Raw genomic sequence first — 23,114 nt, forward strand, 5'->3', positions numbered from 1 at the left:
ACACAGTGTGACCTCACATGTACAGTGCACACAAGAATACATGGAGGATTCCATACTGTAGAGCAAAATGGTGTCCTCCATGTGGTATAGAATCATAGAATATCAGGGTTGGAAGGAACCTCAGGAGGTCATCTAGTCCAACCCCCTGCTCAAAACAGGACCAATCCCCAACTAAATCATCCCAGCCAGGGCTTTGTCAAGCCTGACCTTAAAAACCTCTAAGGAAGGAGATTCCACCACCTCCCTAGGTAACCCATTCCAGTGCTTCACCACCCTCCTAGTGAAAAAGTTTTTCCTAATATCCAACCTAAACCTCCCCCATTGCAACTTGAGACCATTACTCCTTGTTCTGTCATCTGGTACCACTGAGAACAGTGTAGATCCATCCTCTTTGGAATCCCCTTTCAGATAGTTGAAAGCAGCTATCAAATTCCCCCTCATTCTTCTCTTCTGAAGATTAAATAATCCCAGTTCCCTCAGCCTCTCCTCATAAATCATGTGCTCCAGCCCCCTAATCATTTTTGTTGCCCTCCCCTGGACTCTTTCCAATTTTTCCACATCCTTCTTTTAGTGTGGGGCCCCAAACTGGACACAATACTCCAGATGAGGCCTCACTTGTACAGTGTCTGTGAGGTCATGCTCTGTGGAGGATCCCGTTTTGCTCTGCCCACTCCATTCCACTCACCTAGACAAGGAGAATAGTTTCCACCTATGTATTTTTGTGAGCCCATCAGCACAGCCATGTGTGCGCTCAGCACTTTGGGCATATTGTGCCACACATCCATTGGTTTTAAATTTGCCTTGAGTTATATTAAATCAATAAAGGTTTTATCATGTACAACTCATCTTAAAAATTTAATGAGCTAAGACCCTCTAATAAAATTAATTATTAATAATATCTTTACACAAACACACTGCATTCATTTCCTTGGTTACAGGACATTCATTTTCTACCACTACACTTCGACATCAAAGTAAGAGCACAACACATTCCTGACTACCCCATGTCCCTAGTCACTTGAGGCACCTTGTAAAGGCCCCTTGTTTGGCTGTTCATAACAACAGAAAGTCCTTCCTCCCGCAGCCATCACTGAGGAGCTCGCCCTGGCTCTCACAGGTCTTTTTCAAAACACATCATGCACCTATCACAAGATGCAGATATTGCTCAGCAGCCTCCAGCCTTGCTAGGAAACTCCTCCTCCTTCCCTTCAGTCTTCCAAACCCCCATTCTACTGACAATCTGCAGTTGCTTACGGCAGCAGTTCTCAAACTGTGGGTTGGGAGCCCAAAGTGGGTCATTAGACTTGCTGGGTCCTCTGGCTGAAGCTGAAACCCGAGCTCTGGCCCCTTCTCCCCCTACCTGGAGTGGCAGGGTCATGTAGTAACTTTACTGTCACAAGGGGGTTGCAGTGCAATGAAGTTTGAGAACCCCTGGCTTAGGGGATAGTTAAACAGCTCCTTTCTCCTGTTCAAGTGTCCAGAAAAATGGTTCGGAAGCTGTCTCCCAGAATGACAGGAGTGTGGGGTAGAAAGAAGTTGGATGCCAGGCAATTTTCAAAGTAAAATGACCGGAAGAACCAAACAATTATCAAACTCGATAATTGGGAGAAAGGACAATTAATTAGATTGCATTACAAATTATTTGCTTTGGTACCAGAGAACTGATGGGACTGTTACCCCAGAAATTGATCTAGCTAATCGCAGCCATATTATATGCATTCAGCCACCATTAATTAATAAAATAGAACACCACAAGTTAAGGGTTAATTTGGACAAACAGGGCTTTTGGAGGCAAGGTCAAATACTAGCTGCAGATTTGCAGTTTCTGCTAATCAGATTGGGAGGAAGGGAGAAAAGAGTCAACAAATTATGAGACTGAAAGAAAATAAGTGGATGGAGACCTTGAGTTTGGGCACCTTTGATATAGAAGCTTATTATGGTAAAGATTGTTAGGAATATTTATTGATGAGTAGTTTATTGAAGTTAGGAGAAGTGATAACCCAGTAGGGGTCACTATGAGCTGTGTGTTTTGTACAGGCTAGTTATAAAAAGACTAGATAATAGAGTGTACTTTGGAGCAGTTCTCTGAATCTATTTGACACCTTACTCCCCAGCAGGGAAATGACTGGCCATTGCTGACCTGCTGCTAATTACTCAATACCGTCTCAGATTTTAGGTAATTATTTGGGATGTCCTAAACCTATTGCTTATGTCTCTGTATGCTTAAATCTAATAAATAGTAGTTTTAGATAAGAGCACACTTACTTGTATACCTTTTCATCAGCCAGAAATGCTGTGTTGTCATTGATTTATTGCTAACACCACCTGGAATTAAACACTAATTTGGGTTAAAAACCCTGGGTGACAGATTTTCATATGACTAGTCCAGGAAAACCAAATCAACAAATGGAATTATTGATAATGGTTATTAATGAGACCTAACTCAGAGAGAAACCATATAAAATTACAAATGATTCTTTTTCCTATACACTAAGGGATTTCCCAAAATTAACAATTGAACTTGGATTTAAAATAAATATTTTTTTATTTATGTAATTAAAAATTATAGAAAAACCAACAATTAAATCAAGAAGTAATATGCAAATGAAATATGCCACATACAAATGGTAAATAAAATGAGTGATACAATGTAGCAAGTCTTAAGAAACCCATTAATGAAACATGAAATTATAAAATAGAAAGTAAATTAAAACAAAGTTTATTAACTATATAGAGTGGACTAATGTTATAAAACAGATTATAAAAATTCAAAAAGCTATGAGCATTAACCACAATGGTATTAAAACAACAAGGAGTCTGGTGGCACCTTAAAGACTAACAGATTTATTTGGGCATAAGAAATCTGTTAGTCTTTAAGGTGCCACCAGACTCCTTGTTGTTTTTGTAGATACAGAATAACACGGCTACCCCGATACTTGACACAATGGTATTAAAGAATCAACTCAATGAAATAATTAGACTACAACTAAATCTTAGCCTGATATTGACATTTAAACTAAAAAAAAAAATAATAAAAAAATTGGGTGAAACTAGATAGGTTGGATAGGACAATATAAATGCAAGTAGCATTAACAAAAGCTAGCAAAACCATTATTACTACTTTTGTCTTAAGCAAGTAATAGTCTGAGTAGTAGCATGATTCTTAAGGCAAATTCACAGTCATATGATTACTCCAGCTCATAATTCAGCGGTGTTTAGACATGAGTCTAGCTGAAAATGGTTGTAATAACATACAAAAGCTGGCGTAAAAGAAACAACCAACGTGATTATTATACAAAAGTGCGTAGCAGAGAGGATTAGCTCTGATTTAGTGAAATGAATAGGCAATTTTACAAGTGGGAACGTTCAGAAAGCAGTTTGATTAATCCAGGTATTCAAATTAAAGTTAAGCAAAGAAGTTGAGGGAATGTTCTTAGGGAATTGATAGGGAAACAGTGTACTGCAGGGATAACCTGGTGTTTGAGTTAATCAGCAGAAGAAAAATAGACTATTAAAGCTAATTCCATAAAACAATGGGTAAATACTGTGAAGTTCATATATAGAAAGAGAAAAATCACAAAGTACTCTGGTTTTGTTATTTAAATTAGGGAAAGGAAAAAATAGACACTATCTAAAATTCCAGTACCAAGATTGGAATGAGGTTAGTGTGGAGTATAAGCTATGAACACATTTGATAACTGTGCAGTTTAAAACACACAATGCAACTGAAGGTAGCGAAAAAGTATTCTAATGCTTAGGACACATAAAGATTGACACCAGATTTTGATGTTGGAGACAGCTTTTCTCATTCACACATACACACGGGGCTGGCCTTAGGGAAAACTGTGCCCTGGGTGAACTTGTATTTTGGCACCCCTGGCCCCTGTGGGCACAGTGCTGCCCCCCATTGCCCCAGGGCCCTATGGGCTCCCCATCCCCACCACCCCTAGTCCCTGTGGACTCCCCACGCTCCCATTATCCTTGGCCCCTCTGGGCTCCCTGGGCTCCTCCCCCTCCCAGAGTCCTGCTGCCTCCCCCGCAGTGCTTAATTTGTATTGACAGTGGTGCCAGGAACAGATCCTGCAACCTTCATGAGTTCATTGGTGTTAAGTGTATGAATAAGAACTCCTTGGAGAGTAAAGGTATTAGGATCAAATCTTTGGGTCCTACTGATAGGAAGGGTTAGGGGAGAAAGGGGCGCAGGAGGGGAGTGGAGAGGTTAAGGGAGAAGGGGGCACAGTAGGGGCTAGGGGAGATGGGGCTATTCATTATTATTGTGTATTTTTATAAAGAATTTCAGACACACATCTCAGATTAGATGCCCGGAAATCATACCCAATGCTATCAGTGAGTACCATCACTCATGCTCTCGAGAATAAAGAAAGGGAAGGAGAGAAGCCAGGAAGACAGACGAGGAGAGGGACCCATCTTGTGCTTGTACAGACACACTTTGTCACTGGCCTGAATTTATCCAGCTTCTGGTTCCAGCCACTGGATCTCATTCTCACTTTAGATTGCTAGATTAAGGAGCCCGCGGCTGCCAGAAATCTTTGCCCCATGTACTATGGACTGTGTTCAAAACACCTCTTAACCTTCTCCTGGATAAACTAAATAGATTGAGGAGCTCCTTAAGTTTCTCACACTAAGGCAGATTTTCCAGACTTCAGATCATTTATGGGTCACTTTTATAAGCCTCTTTCCAATTTGCCAACATTCTTCTCAAAGTGTGGACACCAGAACTGGACACAGTATCCAGTAATAGTCTTCCAATGCATCAAACAAAAGAAAAGCCAGGTTGGCTGACTCATCTGAGGTTAAAGGCTAAAGCCCAGGTGCTGCTTTCACTCAAGGTGGTAAGCTGTAACCTTTGCAATAAGGATGCAGATGTGATGAAGTGGGAATTTTCTGTAATATTGTTATGAATTCTATGAGCCTCAGTTTCCCTTATATGCTGCATTGTTACCCAGTTGAGGGGAAAGGGCAGTTTGGCAGATTAAAATCCCACTGGAGTTGTCTACAGACTACAAGAACCAGGCAGAGGAAAAGACTAGCTAATGAAGGAGAAACAGAGATCAGGAACAGGTTTGCTGAGTTGGAAAATGAAGACGGGGAACAGCAGGCAGTAACCAAAGGAGGGAGGCAAGGAAGAAGAGAAGACGGCTAGTCCTATAAGAAGAGGGGAAGAGCAATGAAGATACCCAGAGTTCAGAGTCCCAGGAGGATACAGGATGACTTGCAGAAGACTGCAAGGGAGAATAAAAAACAAGAGGACTTGCAGCCAGAAAGAACAGGAGGAAGGCCGGAGAATCATGCCATCACCAGGAAGAGGCAGGTCTACGTGATTGGAGACTCCCTACTAAGAAGAACAGACAGGCCTGTCACCAGAACTGATCAGAAGAACAGATTGGTGTGCTGTCTGCCAAGAGCTAATATATGGGATGTGGACCTGAGGCTGAAGAAGATTCTAATGGGAGCAGGAAAGAATCCACTGATTGTCCTCCATGTGGCAACAAATGATACAGTTAGATTCTGGCTGGAACATATCAAGGCTGGGGAAGACGCTTAAGGAAATGGAGGCTCAGGTGATCTTCAGTGGGACTCTCTCTGTCCCTAGAGGAGGAAAAAGAAGGCAAGATAAGATTATGATGATCAACAGATGGCTCAGGCAATGATGCTATGAGGTCTTTGGGATGTTTTTCCACTGGGAGGCATTCATGAACACAGGACTGTTCTTATGGGATGGACTCCACTTGAGTAGGGAGGGAAATAGACTTTTGGGATAGAGATTGGCAAAAATGATTAAGAGAGCTGCAAACTTGGATCTCAGTGGAGACAGTTGGGAGATGCTCATGTAATCTGTGCGTCTTTTAACATTGAGAGGGAAATCAAGTAAGAAAGGATGCAGCAATGGAGAAAGGAACAGCAGTGAGTAGAGGTGTGATGGGGTTCCGAGGGTTCAAACTGGACTGTGGGACCACTAAGCCCCCAAACCCACCAACCTGGGCTCCCTCTCACACTGTAATGTTGATGTCAAGCTACAACCTGACAGGCACTGCACTTACACAAACATCAACAGGCAGGGACACACCCAACCGCGTTACCTGAATCATCTCACAGCCATTCATGAACTATCAATAGGGAGGCTCCAACCAATTCCCCCCAGCTCTGCTCCCCAGAACTCTACCGTCTTTGCAGTGGTCAGAAGCCTGGCCAGTGTAAGCTCATTAGTTCACCACTCTGACAAAAGGGTAGTGGATGTGCCACAGCCCTTGTTAACCTAAGCTGAGATTTCCCAAGCACTTCAACCAAAACATACTGTTTTCGGTAAAATATATTTATTAATTACAGAAAGATAGATTTTAAGTGATTATAAGAGATAGGCATAAAGGTCAGAGATAGTTACCTTAAGAAAATTAAAAGTAAACATGGCTTCTAAATCCTAAATTTTAGTCTAAGCAATAGTTGAATCAAACAATGTCTCACCCTGATGGATTGTACAAGCAGGTTACAGTTCCTTAATACACAGGCTGGGATCACCTTCCAATCTGGGACCACCCTTCCCCAGTTCAAAGTCTTTTTCCTCCAGACGTTCTTCCAGGTGTTGAGTTGGGGGAGGGTGGGGGAGGTGGGGGAGGGATAGGCCAAGTGACAATGTCACCGTCTCTTATATTTTCTTCCAGCTTGCTGGAAAGATCTTTGCTGTGACATGGCAGTCCCCATTGGTCAAGCAGTCACCATTGCATATGTGCTCTCTCTAAGAAGTTGGGAGAGTGGATTCCCTTTAATGGGCCATCAGCACATATCTGGTTGGCCCTTTGTTGAAACTGAAAGGTTGGCTGTGGGCATCTCCCAATCTCACAACCTATTTAAGTAACACATATAGAAATGCTTCATAGCTCCACATATAATGATAGCACGTATAATCCAACAGGATATTCATGTTCAACAGATCAAGACTTTTAAAATGATACTGTACAAGGCATACTTCATACAAAACATCATAATTATATGAGAAAGGTCAATATGGGGGGTCCAGGGTGCTATTTTGTGGTACAGTATGTCACGGTAGGAGAATGGACATTGAGGAAGAATAAAGTTGATACCAGTCAAATAGGCGATACTGGCAGTAGAAGGATTGTACCCAATTGGATGAGGAATATGGGCGAAGCCAAGCAGCAACAATTAAGTTGTTTGTACACCAGTGCAAGGATCCTGTATAACAAAATGGAGGAACTAGAACTACTGGTGCAGGAAGTGAAACCAGATATTATAGGGAAAACAGAAACATGGTGGAATAAGTAGTCATGACTGAAATACAGGTATTGAAGGGTTTGTGCAGTTCAGGAAAGACAAAAATAAAGGCAGAGGTGGTGGAGTAGCATTGTATTTTAATGATGAGGTAGAGTGTAAAGAAATTAAAAGTTATGGAATGGATAAGACAGATTCTGTTTGGGCCAAAATTACTTTGGGGGAGAAAGCTACTACAGGTTCCCCTGGCAGAGTGCTTGGGGTGTGCTACAGACCACCAGGATCTGATCTGCATATGGATAGAGACCTCTTTAATGTTTTAATGAATTAAATAATACTGGGAATTCTGTAATTATGGGAGACTTTAACTTCCTGGATATATATTGGTGGACAAGTGTTACTAATAACAGTAGGGCCTAGATTTTCCTGGATTTGATATCTGACAGATTTCTTCACCAAATAGTTGCTGAAACAACAAGAGGTGATACCATTTTAGATTTGGTATTGGTGAGTAGTGAGGACCTCATAGAAGAGCTGGTTGTAGGAGATAAGCTTGGTTTGAGTGATCATGAGCTAATTCAGTTTAAAATAAATGGAAGGATAAACAAAAATAGATCTGTAACTAGGGTCCTTGATTTCAAAAGGGCTGACTTTAAAAATTGAAGGGAATTAGTTAGGGAACTGGACTGGACTGAAGAACTCAAGGATCTGAATGTGGAGGAGGCTTGGAATTACTTTAAGGCCTGGTCTACACTGGGGGTGGGGGGAGGGATCGATCTAAGATACGCAACTTCAGCTACAAGAATAGTGTAGCTGAAGTCGATGTATCTTAGATCGACTTCGATTGACTTACTTCGCGTCCTCGTGGCGCGGGATCGACGGCCGCTGCTCCCTTGTCGACTCCGCTTCAGCCTCTCGCGCTGGTGGAGTTCCAGAGTCGACACGGAGTGCATTCGGGGATCGATTTATCGCATCTAGACGAGACGCGATAAATCGATCCCCGATAGATCGATCACTACCCGCCAATCTGGCGGGTAGTGTGGACGTACCCTAAGTCAAAGTTGCAGAAGCTCTCTGAAGCCTGCATCCCAAACAAGGGGACAATATTCATAGGGAAGGGCTGCAGACCGAGCTGGATGAGCAAGCATCTCAAACAGGTGATGAAGAGAAGCAGAAAGCCGACAAGGAAGGGAAGATGGGAGGGATACACAAGGAAAGCTAGCTCTTGGAGGTCAGAAAGTGCTTGGATGTAAAGTCTGAGGCCTTTTCCTGCCGCCATGCAGGAGAGCAGCAGCCATGAGCCAAGAAGCAGAAAGTCACATCTGCACATTCCATCTAAATTTCATTAAGATAATGTAATGTCGGGCTGTTAAGAAGGGGATCCTGTCCTAATAGTACCCACCATCACCAGATAAAGAAGCAGATATTAAGATCTTTAAAGAAAACTTTCTTTGATGGCATTCTGTCTGGCAAGGAATCACCTATCAACAGCTGTGGGTATAAAATCTCTACTTTATTGTTTTGTCTTTATGGTCCCCACTTTTCAATTGTTTTTTTATATGGTTTTTGTCTGGTTCTGAGATTGTTTCTGTTTTGTTACATAACTAATTTTGCAAGGTGTAAATCAACTAAGGTGGTGGGGCATGATTGGGTAAAGAATTGTTTCTCAATATGTTAGGATTGGTCAAATAATTATTTTGTAATACTTTAGTAAAATGATTGGTTAAGGAATAGCTAAGCAGGACTCAAGTTTCACTATATAAACTGGGGTCCAAAAGGAAGTTCTTTGGAACCAACTCCAAGATCAGAGCTGCCAGACCTCAACAGCTGCCAGCAAACAGAGCTGCAAACAGGGGAGTTTGAGTGGGAGTTTGCAAGGGGAGTTTCGGGGGAAGACTAAGAGAACCAGGCAGAAGAACAGACAGGCTAGTGAAGGGAGTGTGTGGTGGTCTGGCAGTGTTTTGGTGCTTGTTGGGGGTTTGTTTTGCTGTGGGTGGTGGTGTTTTGGTTTGGTTTGGTTTGTGTTTCCTGGACTAACAGGACTTAGGTGAGAAGGCTATGACAGACACTGAGGCAGCAGTGGTAGTGACCCAAGAAGTGGAAGACACAATGAAGATGACTGGATGTGAAAGCTGCGGCATGTACATGATCCTGGAGGGGGTACCTGAAAAGAGTTTCATCTGCATGAAGTGCCATCTGATACAGCTGATGGAAGAAAAGATCCGAGGATTGGAGATGCAGGTGGAAACTCCGGTTGAGTTTAGAAGGGGGTCGAGCGGATGATGGAGCAAAGACATGAGGAGGCTGAAGGGAAAAGCTCAGACTTGCAGATGGAAGCAGGACCGAAAAAACTCTGAGGGGAGACTGCTGGGTGAGGAAAGTGGATAGTGGAAGCATGTGACTAAGAGAACCAGGCAGAGGAAAAGACGGGCTAGTGAAGGAGAAATGGAGCTCAGGAACAGGTTTGCGGAGTTGAAAAATGAAGAAGGGGCAAAGCAGGTGGTCGCTGAAGGTGAGAGGGCAAGGAAGAAGATAAGAGCAGCTAGTTCTGTAGGAAGAGGGTAAGAGTCAATGGAGATAACAACACCAAATATGAGCCCCAGGAGGATACGGGATGGGTTGCGGAGGATTGCAAGGGACAATAAGAATTGAGAAGACTTGCAGCCAGAGGGAACAGGGGATAGACCGGAGAATCACACCATCACCAGGAAAAGGCAGGTCTACATGATTGGGGACTCCTTACTGAGAAGAATAGACAGGCCTGTAACCAGAGTTGATCCAGAGAACAGAAGAGTGTGCTGTCTGCCGGGTGCTAAGATACAGGATGTGGACCTGAGGCTGAAGAGGATCCTAACGGGAGCGGGAAAGAATCCACTGATCATCCTTCATGTGGGAACAAATGATATGGCTAGATTCTCACTGGAACGTATCAAGGGAGACTATGCCAGACTGGGGAAGACGCTTAAGGAAATCGAGGCTCAGGTGATCTTCAGTGGGATCCTGCCTGTTCCTAGAGAAGGGCAACAAAGATGTGACAAGATTACGACGATCAACAGATGGCTCAGGCAGTGGTGCTATAAGAAGGGCTTTGGGATGTATGGCCACTGGGAAGCATTCATGGACAGAGGACTGTTCTCTCGGGATGGACTTCAACTGAGTAGGGAGGGGAATAGACTTCTAGGATGGAGGCTGGCACAACTGATTAAGAGAGCTTTAAACTAGGAATTTGGGGGAGCTGGTTGGGAGATGTCCAGGTAATTGCCACACTGGTTTTTATCACTGAGAGGGAAGAAAACAAAGTAAGAAAGGATACAGCCGTGGGTAGGAGAATGGACATACGGAGGAAGGGTAGTGTAGATACCAGTCTAATAGGTGATACTGTTGGTAGAATGTCTGTGCCTAATCAGGTAAAGAAGGAGAGAGAAGCCAAACAGCAAAAATTAGGAGGTTTGTACACTAATGCGAGGAGCCTAGGTAACAAAATGGAGGAACTAGAGCTATTAGTGCAGGAAGTGAAACCAGATATTATAGGGATAAGAGAAACATGGTGAAATAGAAGTCATGACTGGAGTACAGGTATTGAAGGGTATGTGCTGTTTAGGAAAGACAGAAACAAAGGCAAAGGTGGTGGAGTAGCATTGTATATCAATGATGAAGTAGACTGTAAAGAAATAAGAAGTGATGGAATGGATAAGACAGTCTGTCTGGGCAAAAATCACATTGGGGAAGAAAGCTACTAGAGCCTCCCCTGAGATAGTGCTTGGGGTGTGCTACAGACCGCCGGGATCCGATTTGGATATGGATAGAGACCTCTTTAATGTTTTTAATGAAGTAAATACTAATGGGAATTGTGTGATCATGGGAGACTTTAACTTCCCAGATATAGACTGGAGGACAAGTGCTAGTAATAATAATAGGGCTCAGATTTTCCTGGATGCGATAGCTGATGGATTCCTTCACCAAGTAGTTGCTGAACCAACAAGAGGGGATGCCATTTTAGATTTGGTTTTGGTGGGTAGTGAGGACCTCACAGAAGAAATGGTTGTAGAGGACAATCTTGGTTAGAGCCATCATTAGCTAATTCAGTTCAAACTAAATGGAAGGATAAAAAAAAATAGATCTGTGACTAGGGTTTTTGATTTCAAAAGCGCTAACTTTAAAAAATTAAGGAAATTAGTTAGGGAAGTGGATTGGACTGAAGAACTTGTAGATCTAAAGGCGGAGGAGGCCTGGAATTACTTCAAGTCAAGGTTGCAGAAACTATCAGAAGCCTGCATCCCAAGAAAGGGGAAAAAACTCATAGGCAGAAGTTGTAGACTAAGCTGGATGAGCAAGCATCTTAGGCCTGGTCTACACTATGACTTTAATTCGGATTTAGCAGCGTTAAATCGAATTAACCCTGCACCCGTCCACACAACGAAGCCATTTATTTCGAAATAAAGGGCTCTTAAAATCGATTTCTGTACTTCACCCCGACGAGCGGAGTAGCGCCAAAATCGATTTTGTCATTTCGAATTAGGGGTAGTGTGGCCGCAATTCGATGGTATTGGCCTCCGGGAGCTATCCCACAGTGCACCATTGTGACCGCTCTGGACAGCAATCTAAACTCGGATGCACTGGCCAGGTAGACAGGAAAAGCCCCGCGAACATTTGAATTTCATTTCCTGTTTGCCCAGCGTGGAGAGCACAGGTGACCACAGATAGCTCATCAGCACAGGTAACCATGCAGGCCGATAATCGAAAAAGAACACCAGCATGGACCGTATGGGAGGTACTGGATCTGATTGATATATGGGGAGAGGATTCAGTGCTAGCAGAACTTCGTTCAAAAAGACGAAATGCCAAAACTTTTGAAAAAATCTCCAAGGGCATGATGGAGAGAGGCCACAATAGGGATTCAGATCAGTGCCGCGTGAAAGTCAAGGAGCTCAGACAAGCCTATCAAAAAACAAAGGAGGCAAACGGTCGCTCCGGGTCAGAGCCGCAGACATGCCGCTTCTACGCCGAGCTGCATGCAGTTCTAGGGGGGGCCGCCACCACTACCCCACCTCTGACCGTGGATTCCCAGGCGGGGATAATCTCATCAGCTACACCTGAGGATTCTGTGGACGGGGAAGAGGAGGAGGAGGAGGAGGACGAGCTTGCGGAGAGCACACAGCACTCCGTTCTCCCCAACAGCCAGGATCTTTTTCTCAGCCTGACTGAAGTACCCTCCCAACCCAGTATCCAAGACCACGACCCCATGGAAGGGACCTCAGGTGAGTTTACCTTTTAAAATATAAAACTTGTTTTAAAAGCAAGGGTTTTTAATGATTACTTTGCCCTGAGGACTTGGGATGCATTCGCGGCCAGTACAGCTACTGGAAAAGTCTGTTAACATGTCTGGGGATGGAGCAGAAATCCTCCAGGGACATCTCCATGAAGCTCTCCTGGAGGTACTCCAAAAGCCTTGCCACTAGGTTTCTGGGCAGTGCAGCCTTATTCCGTCCTCCATGGTAGGACACTTGACCGCGTCATGCTTGCAGCAAGTAATCTGGTATCATTGCATGACAAAGCCTGGCAGCGTATGGTCCCGGTGTTTGCTGGCATTCAAGCAACATCCGTTCTTTATCTTGCTGTGTAATCCTCAGGAGAGTGATATCGCTCATGGTAACCTGGTTGAAATACGGGAATTTAATTAAGGGGACAGAGGTGGCCGTTCCTACTGGGCTGTTTGCCTGTGGCTGAAAAGAAATCCTTCCCTGCAATTAGCCAAGCGCAGGGGAGCGGGGGGGAATTGGCCCAGAGCTTTTCGCGTTTGGCTAGCAGGGATCTTCCCTGATACCAGCCACACGGTGGGGGGAGGGGTAAAGCGATCATCCCAGAGAATTCATGGCGGGGTGGGGGGTGTTAGTTTGGTTCCTGCAGGGATCTTCCCTGATACCAGCCACGCGGTGGGGGGAGGGATAAAGCGATCATCCAGAGAATTGGATGGGGGGGGGTTAGTTTGTTTTCTGCTGCAGAAGGTTAACAGGAAAAGCGCAGCACTCAATGGGCTTTGCTTGGTATGTGGGAAAGGAGGGCGCAGAAGCTGAAAGACAATGGCTTACCATGGCCGCATGCAAGCCGAATTCTGTTGCCCGGACCTGCGTCTGTGATCTCTAGCAGCAAAGCCACAGGCACTCAATATTAAGAGGCAAAATGCGACCTTGCACAGAAATCACATGTGCTATGTAATGTGAATAGTGTTGGTCACCGTGAAAGAGTATAAGCATTGTTCTGCAAAATGTATCTTTTTAAAAAATTCTCTCCTTTTTTCCCTCCCTCCAGCAGCTGCAAATTCTTCAAGCCTCCCTCCTCCGTCCCGAAGGCTATCACAGATAAGGCGTCGGAAAAAGAAGACGCGAGACGATATGTTCGCAGAAATCATGGAATCCACCCACAGTGACAGAGCTCATCTGAATGAGTGGAAGGACACGGTTTCAAAGTATAGGAAAGAAGCCAGTGAACGTGAGGACAGGAGGGACCAACGTGAGGACATGAGGGACCAACGTGAGGACAGGAGGGATGCTCGAGATGAGAGGTGGCGGCAGGAAGATCAGAGGAGGCAGGATGCAACGCTGGGGCTGCTGCGTGAGCAAACAGACATGCTCCGGCGTCTGGTGGAGCTTCAGGAACGGCAGCAGGATAACAGAGTGCCGCTACAGCCCCTGTATAACCCCCCTCCCCATGTTCCATAGCCTCCTCACCCAGACGTGTAAGAACGCCGGGGTGGGGGAGGCTCCGTACACCTTCCCATTCCACCTCAGTGGACAGCCCAAGCAAAAGGCTGTCATTTTTTTAACCTTTTTTTAGTGGCCTTTTCCTTCCCTCCTCCCAAACCCCACCCGGGTTCCCTCCCTCTTTTTATAATCTATGAATAAAGAATAAATGATTTTTAAACGATAGTGACTTTATTTGGTTTGAAAGCAAGCTGGGGGAAGGGGGAGGGTGGGTTCCTTACAGAGAATGAGTCAATAAAGGGGGCGGATTTTCATGAAGGAGAAACAAACAGATATTTCACACTGTAGCCTGGCCAGTCATGAAACTGGTTTTCAAAGCTTCTCTGATGCACAGCGCTTCCTGGTGTGCTCTTCTAATCGCCCTGGTGTCTGGCTGCGTGTAATCAGCAGCCAGGCGATTTGCCTCAGCCTCCCACCCCGCCATAAAGGTCTCCCCCTTACTTTCACAGAGATTGTGGAGCACACAGCAAGCAGAAATAACAATGGGGAGATTGGTTTGGCTGAGGTCTGAGCGAGTCAGTAACGATCGCCAGCGACCTTTTAAACAGCCAAATGCACATTCTACCACCATTCTGCACTTGCTCAGCCTGTAGTTGAACAGCTCCTGACTCCTGTCCAGGCTGCCTGTGTATGGCTTCATGAGCCATGGCATTAGGGGTAGGCTGGGTCCCCAAGAATAACTATTGGCATTTCAACATCCCCAACGGTTATTTTCTGGTCCGGGAAGTAAGTCCCTTGCTGCAGCCCTTTAAACAGAGTAGTGTTCCTGAAGACGCGAGCGTCATGAACCCTTCCCGGCCAGCCCACGTTGATGTTGGTGAAATGTCCCTTGTGATCCACAAGTGCTTGCAGCACCATTGAAAAGTACCCCTTGCGGTTTATGTACTGGGTACCCTGGTGCTCCGGTGCCAAGATAGGGATATGGGTTCCATCTATCGCCCCACCACAGTTAGGGAATCCCATTGCAGCAAAGCCATCCACTATGACCTGCACACTTCCCAGAGTCACTACCTTTCGTAGCAGCACCTCAGTGATTGCTTTGGCTACTTGCATCACAGCAGCCCCCACAGTAGATTTGCCCACTCCAAATTGATTCCCGACTGACCGGTAGCTGTCTGGCGTTGCAAGCTTCCACAGGGCTATTGCCACTCGCTTCTCAACTGTGAGGGCTGCTCTCATCTTGGTATTCTGGCGTTTCAGGGCAGGGGACAGCAAGTCACAAAGTTCCATGAAAGTGCTCTTACGCATGCGAAAGTTCCGCAGCCACTGGGAATCATCCCACACCTGCAACACTATGCGGTCCCACCAGTCTGTGCTTGTTTCCCTTGCCCAGAATCGGCGTTCCATGGATAGAACCTGCCCCATTAACAACATGATCTCCAAAGCACCGGGGCCCGCAGTTTGAGAGAATTCTGTGTCCGTGTCCATGTCCATGTCCTCATCACGCTTGTCGCTGCGCTGCCGCCGCCGCCGCCTCCTCGCCTCGTTTTTCTGGTCCTGGCTCAGCATAAACTCCATGAGAACGCGTGAGGTGTTTACAATGTTCATGACTGCTGTCTGGAGCTGAGCGGGCTCCATGCTTGCCGTGGTATGGAGTCTGCAGTGTTCACCCAGGAAAAAAGGCACGAAATGGTTGTCTGCCGCCCGTTGCTTTCATGCAGGGAGGAGGGAGGGAGGGAGGGGTGAGGCTGTACCCAGAACCACCTGCGACAATGTTTTTTGTCCCATCAGGCACTGGGATCTCAACCCAGAATTCCAATGGGCGGGGGAGACTGTGGGAACTATGGGATAGCTATGGGATAGCTACCCACAGTGCAACGCTCCAGAAATCGACGCTAGCCCCGGTACATGGACGCACACCGCCGAATTAATGTGCTTAGTGTGGCCGCATACATTCGACTTTATACAATCTGTTTCCCAAATTCAAATTACATAAATTCGGATTAATCCCGTATTGTAGACATACCCTTAGAGAGGCGATTAAGAAAAAGCAGAAATCCTACAAAGAGTGGAAGATGTGCAAGGAAAAATACCTTATTGAGGTCAGATCATGGAGGGATAAAGTGAGAAAGGCCAAAAGCCATGTAGAGTTGGACCTTGCAAAGGGAATTAAAACCAACAGTAAAAGGCATATAAATAAGAAGAAAACAAAGAAAGAAGAAGTGGGACCGCTAAACACTGAGGATGGAGTGGAGGTTAAGGATAATTTAGGCATGGCCCAGTATCTAAAAGAATACTTTGCCTCAGTCTTTAATGAGGAGTTTAGGGATAATGGTAGGATGACAAATGGGAATGAGGATATGGAGGTAGATATTACCACATCTGAGGTAGAAGCTAAACTCGATCAGCTTAATGGGACTAAATCGGGGGGCCCAGATAATCTTCATCCAAGAATATTAAAGGAACTGGCACATGAAATTGCAAGCCCATTAGCAAGAATTTTTAATGAAACTGTAAACTCAGGGGTTGTACCGTATGACTGGAGAATTGCTAACATAGTTCCTATTTTTAATAAAGGGGAAAAAATTGATCCGGGTAACTATAGGCCTGTTAGTTTGTCATCTGTAGTATGCAAGGTCTTGAAAAATTTTTTGAAGGAGAAAGTAGTTAAGGACATTGAGGTTAATGGTAATTGGGACAAAGTACAACATGGTTTTACAAAAGGTAGATCGTGCCAAACCAACCTGATCTCCCTCTTTGAGAAGGTAACAGATGTTTTAGACAAAGGAAATGCAGTTTAAGCTCAGTACCAATGTGGACACAAGAACAAATGGATATAAACTGGCCATCAGGAAGTTTAGACTTGAAATTAGATGGAGGTTTCTAACCATCAGCGGAGTGAAGTTCTGGAATAGCCTTCCAAAGGTATCAATGGAGGCAAAAGACATATCTGGCTTCAAGACTAAGCTTGATAAGTTTATGGAGGGAATGGTATGATTGGATAGCCTAACTGTGGAAATTAATTGATCTTTGACTATTAGCGGTAAATATGCCCAATGGCCTGTGATGGGACACTAAATAGAGTGGGATCTGAGTTAATACTGAGAATTCTTTCCTGGGTGTCTGGCTGGTGAGTCTTGCCCACATGCTCAGGGTTTAACTGATCGCCATATTTGGGGTCGGGAAAGAATTTTCCTCCAGGACAGATTGGCAGAGGCCCTGGGGTTTTTCGCCTTCCTCTGCAATGTGGGGCACGGGTCACTTGCTGGAGGATTCTCTGCACCTTGAAGTCTTTAAACCACGAGCTGAGGACTTCAATAGCTCAGACATAGGTCCTGGGTTTGTTACAGGAGTGGGTGGGTGAGATTCTGTGGCCTGCGTTGTGCAGGAGGTCAGACTAGATGATCATCATGGTCCCTTCTGACCTTAAAGTCTATGAGTCTATAACACCCTGCCAACTATATCGTGCAGAAGCTGGAGTTCCCAGATGACTTGATTCTGACTGGCCAGCCGGAAAAGTTTGTTTGCCTTATTGGAAGTGGTGAGCATTGTATGCTTAGCGTGTGCATTCTGTTTTGGTGATTGTTAATAAATAGAGGTAAGGATATTATCATGTAATGCTCTTTCACTGGTAAAAGACCCCACAAACCCATAGAGTGTAAGGTTATACCCTGAGCCCTAGGAACGGAGTAAGGGTGGTGCCTAAATTAAGAGGGTTATGCCTTGAGCCCTAGGAACTGGGTAAAGTTGCGTGCCCCTAGAGTGTGCAGGTAACAGGGATAAAGTGAGAGATGCCAAAAGCCAAACAGAGTTGGACCTTATGAAGGGAATTAAAATCAACAGTAAAAAGTTCTATAGCCATATAAATAAAAAGAAAACAAGAAAAGAACTGAGACCACTAAGCACTGAGGATGGGGTGGAGATTAAAGATAATTTAGGCATGGCCCAACACCTAAACAAATACTTTGCCTCAGTTTTTAATTAGCCTAATGAAGAGCTTAGGGGTAGAGACAGGCTGGCTAATGGAACAAAGGATATGGAGGTAGAAATTACCCCATCTGAGGTGGAAGTGAAACTGAAACAGGTTAATGGGACTAAATTGGGTGGCCCAGATTAGCTCCGTCCAAGAATATTAAAGAAACTGGCACATGAAATTGCAAACCCAATAGCAAGGGTTTTTAATGAATCTGTAAACTCAGGGGTCAGGCCCTATGACTGGAGAATTGCTAATATAGTTCCTATTTTTAAGAAAAGGAAAAAAGTGATCCAGGAAACTACAGGCCTGTTGTTTGACCTCAATTGTATGCAAGATCTTTGAACAAATTTGAAAGAGAAAGTAGTTAAAGACATAGAGGGCTAACAGTAATTGGGATGAAGTACAATATGGTTTTACAAAAGGTAGATCATGCAAGACCAACCTGATCTCCTTCTTTAAGAAGATAACTGATATTTTAGATAAAGGAAACGCAGTAGATCTATTATATATATACACACACACACACACACTATAGGTTTTAAACAAACAATTTAATACTGGTACACAGTGATGATGATTGTGAAGCTTGGTTGAGGTGGAGGAGTCAGAGGGTGGGATATTTCCCAGGGAATGCCTTACTGCTAAATGATGAACTAGCAATTGGCTGAGCCCTCAAGGGTTAACTCTCACACTCTACAAGGCAGCAGGAATGGAGGGAGGGGAGACAGCATCATAGACAGAGACACACACCGTGGGTGTGAGAGAGATGCGCATTTCCCCTTTAAGTATGCTGACCCTATTCTTAAGTACACTGCTTTGTTAATTAGGCTTGGTCTACACTTACCCCCCAAGTCGAAGTAAGGTACGCAAATTCAGCTACGTGAATAACGTAGCTGAATTCGACATATCTTACTTCGAACTTAACGCGGTTCAGACGCGGTCCACACGCGGCAGGCAGGCTCCCCGTCGACTCCGCGGTACTCCTCTCGTTGAGCTGGAGTACCGCAGTCGACGGCGAGCACTTCCTGGTTCGATTTATCGCGTCCAGACCAGACGCGATAAATCGAACCCGGAACTTCGATCCCCAGCCGCCAAACTAGCGGCTGGGTGTAGACCAGCCCTTAGATCAACTTGCTAAGACCGCAGCTGCTGCCAGCAAGTTCCCTCCGTCCTGAGCCCTGTCGTGTGTCCCCACTGCTCTAAGGAAGGGGTAAGTGGGGTGCAGGAGCAGGGGGAGGGGGATACCCAGACATTAGCCCCCCTCTTCCTCCCCTTCCCCTCCCACCCCGCACAGCAAGCAGGAGTCTCGGGGAGCAGCTCCAAGGCAGAGGGCAGGAGCAGCACATGGCAGTGGGGGGAGGGACAGCTGAACTGCCGGCAATTGATAGCCTGCTAGGCAGCTGCTGCACAGGGAACTTAGGGGAGCGGGGAGCTGATAGGGGGATCTGATGGGGGGCTGCCAGTCCACCCTGGTTCCAAGCCCCATTCCAGCTACCTGCAATGGGCTGCTCTTCCTGCAAGCAATGGACAAAGCAAGCGGCTGCCAAACGACGTTAGAAGGGAGCATTGCACAACTTTAAACGAGCATGTTCCCTAATTGATCAGCAACGTAACAATGAAACAATGTTAACTGGGACGACTTTAAGTGAGGAGTTACTGTATCATACAAGAAGATCTGGATTACCTTGTAAACTGGAGTAATAGAAATGGGATGAAATTTAATAGTGCAAACTGCAAGGTCGTGCATTTAGGGATTAATAACAAGAATTTTTGCTATAAACTCAGGATTTATCAGTTGGACGTGACAAAGGAGGAGAAAGACCTCGGTGAATTGGTTGATCACAGGATGACTATCCGTCAGTGTGATGCAGCCATGAAAAAGGCTAATGCAGTTCTAGAATGCATCAGGCGAGGTATTTCCAGTAGAGACAGGGAAGTGTTAGTACCATTATACAAGACACTGGTGAGCCTGTATCTGGAATACTGTGTGCAATTCTGGTCTCCCATGTTAAAGAACGATGAGTTTAAACTGGAACAGTTTAAGGGAAGGGTTACTAGGATGATCAGAGGAATAGAAAACCTACCTCATGAGAGGAGACACAAGGAGCTTGGCTTGTTTATCTTAACCAAATGAAAGGTGAGGGTAGATATGACTGCTCTCTATAAATACATCAGAGGGATAAATACCAGGGAGGGAGAGGAATTATTTAAGTTAAACACCAATGTGGACACAAAAACAAATGAATATAAACTGACCATAACAAGTTTAGGCTTGAAATCAGATGAAGGTTTCTAACCGTCAGAGGAATGAAGATGGAACAGCCTTCCAAGGAGAGCAGTGGGGGCAAAAAATCTAATTAGCTTCAAGGCTGAGTTTGACAAGTTTATGGAGGTGATGGTATCCTGATACTGCCTACACTGGCATGTAGCCGATCTGTGACTGCTAGCAGCAAATATCTCCAACAGCCAGTGATGGGACACTAGATGGGGAGAGCTCTGATTTTACTAAAGAAAATTCTTTCCCTGGTGTCTGGCTGGTGGGTCTCATTGCCATATTTGGGGTAAGGAAGGAATTTTCTCCCAGGTCAGATTGGCAGAGCCCCTGGTGCATTTTCTTCTGCCTTTGCAGCATGGGGCATAGGTCACTTTACATGGCTGCTCCAAGCTGGCCTGACCCTCTGAGGTTCATTGAAATAGGCAAAGATGTTATTAACTTGGCCCTTCCCTAGTCAGGACACTTCTAGGATTAGTCACTGGTGTGGATTCTCTGATGTTTAGTGAGGCCTGAGCTATATCGGAATCTTTTCCCACATTTCATGCATTTATAGGGTCTCTCCCCCGTGTGTATTCTCTGATGTGCAATAAGGTCTGAGCTCTGACTGAAGCTTTTCCCACAACCAGCGCATTTGAAAGGTTTCTTTCCAGTGTGTATCCTCTGATGTCTATTAAAGGCTGACCTGTCACTATAGCTTTTCCTGCATTTGGGACATTTATAAGGTTTCTCTCCTGTACGTTTTCTCTGAATTGTAATAAGGGCTGAACTGTATTGGAAGCTTTTCCCACAGTTCAGGCATAGATAGGGTCTCTCTCCCGTGTGCAATCTCTGAGGTACTGTAAGGTCTGAGCTCTGATTGAAGCTTTTCCCACAATCACAGCATTTGAAGGGCTTTTCACCAGCATGTATCCTCTGATGTTTACTAAAGTTTGAGCTGTTACTGAAGCTTTTCCTGCACTCCGGGCATTTATAAGGTTTCTCTCCTGTGTGTTTTCTCTGATGTGTGATAAGGGTCGAGCTCCATCGGAACCTTTTCCCACAGGTTAGGCATTTATACGGTTTTTCTCCTGTGTGGATTCTCTGATGCATAACAAGTTGTGAGTGCCGAGCAAAGCTCATCCCACACTCAAAACATTTGTAGGGCTTCTCTCCTGTGTGGGTTCTCTGATGGTTAATGATGGTAGTGCTATGAGAGAAGCGTTTCCCACAGTCAGGGCATCCATAGGGTCTATCTCCCATGTGCTTTCTTTTATGTGAAATAAGGTGGGAGCTCCGACTGAAGCTTTTCTCACACTCAACACATCTATAGGGTTTTTCTCCCATGTGGGTTGTCTGCTGAGTAATATGGGCTGATCTCCCAGGGAAGCTTTTCCCACAGTCACCAAACATACTGGGTCTCTCTCGAATGGGGATTCTCTGCTGAGCAGTTTCTTTGATTTTTCCAACCCCCCTGCTCCGGTGAGATGATTCACCTTGTCCCTGCCCTGGCTGTTTTCCCTGTTGCCTCTGTGGCCTGGGTTGAGTCTTACACGTTTTTCCCATCCCTGGTCTCTGGGAAACATTCACCTTGGATCTTCCCAAACTATCCTGTGTGGTTCCATCTGCTCAAGACCTCCCTTCTGAGGATTGTCCTTCTCAGTTTCACTCACCATCCCATCACCTGCTGGGACAGAGAGATAATCCATTTCGGAGCTGCAGAAAAAAGGGGACATCAGAAAGGAGAAACAAACCAAACAACTACCCCCAAACCCTTACCCAGAGGAGAGAAAGAAGGTAACCAATTCTGCCTCCCCATCCCATCTGAATATAGATGAGGGAGTTTCTACATGGGCACACAGGATTGATGAAAATTCAGGAGTGGCATTTGCCATGAGGATGTAAAACACGGTTTCTGAGCCAGTTTTGCCAATTCCTTATCTCTGCGGGCATTTCTCAGTACAGTATCTCCCTTTCCTCGTCTCCCCGGAGATTGGGGACCCAGAGCTCTTCCCTTTGCTCCAGCCAGGAGATCACATCAGATTTGGAAATTGGAACTCTTACTTAGGAGTTGAGCAACATCAAGTTAGGGCCCAACATTCCGTTATCTCAATAAGCGGCCTGAGTTTCAAAAATGCTGAGCCTGCAACACTGGGGTTTGGTTCTGAGTGTCCAGAGCTGTTGATAAGCAGGCCACTTATTCAGGTGCCTGAATATGGATTTAGAAATGTACTTTTAGGGCCCTCTAATTAAAATCCTGGCCTTGGTCATTTTTTTTAAGGGGGTAGACCCTGCTCCTGACACCAGGAATAAATCTGTGAGACATTTTTAAACCTGGCCAGTAACAGAGATTTAATAAAGTAAATGAGACCACTCAGATGGCTAAAGACAAGCATGCATGTAAGAGTTTGCAAAAATCAGACTTTGCCTACTCTAATATAAATACATACCAACTTGTGTATTTATTGCACCAAACAAAAATTACCAAAGCAGAACACTTCACTGCACACACTTCTCCCCCACGAAAAGATGAGAGAACAAACAACATATGAAAAATGTTAGGCAGGTTACTTACTGCACTACTGAAAAGTGCTCATATACTATGGGGATGCAAATGGTAGAAGAACCCATACAGAATAGAATAGAAGTCAGTAAACAAAATCTATCAAATGGGGGGGAAATGTCTGTGCACAATGGAGAGTAATGTGACCCTCATAAATATATACAAATGTAAAGTTACCAACCTAAATCTTTATGTTACTGAATTAGTGCAAAAATTGATAACTTTTTTTTAAAATGGTAAAAGTGTCATTTCCCCCTGGTCAGGCCATTTATCAAAAGGAAGCTAAATGTTTGGATTTTTTTATTGTTGTTTTTCTTTTTAGTCACACTTTCAAAAACCAATTCCCTCTGGACGAAGACATACAGCCCTAAAGAT

General features: G+C 44.8%; 1 protein-coding gene across 16 annotated transcripts in view; it reads right to left on the reverse strand.

The window, feature by feature from the left end:
* Nucleotides 1-21,523, reverse strand: part of LOC112108532 (zinc finger protein 135-like) — a 361,705-nt gene extending 340,182 nt beyond the window's left edge. For 9 of the 16 annotated variants that reach the window (XM_029912183.1, XM_029912196.1, XM_029912192.1 and 6 more), the window contains exon 1: nucleotides 20,680-21,523. In XM_029912183.1, the coding sequence (XP_029768043.1) occupies nucleotides 20,680-21,523 (844 nt within the window). Of the gene's footprint in view, nucleotides 1-18,367; nucleotides 18,373-20,679 lie in introns of all 16 variants that reach the window. The other 7 variants (XM_029912194.1, XM_029912186.1, XM_029912188.1 and 4 more) reach the window with 7 other exon arrangements.
* Between the last annotated feature and the right edge of the window lie 1,591 nt (nucleotides 21,524-23,114).

This window comes from Terrapene carolina, unplaced genomic scaffold (assembly GCF_002925995.2).
Source record: "Terrapene carolina triunguis isolate 2854851 unplaced genomic scaffold, T_m_triunguis-2.0 Scaffold192, whole genome shotgun sequence".
Taxonomy (NCBI): Eukaryota; Metazoa; Chordata; order Testudines; family Emydidae; genus Terrapene; species Terrapene triunguis.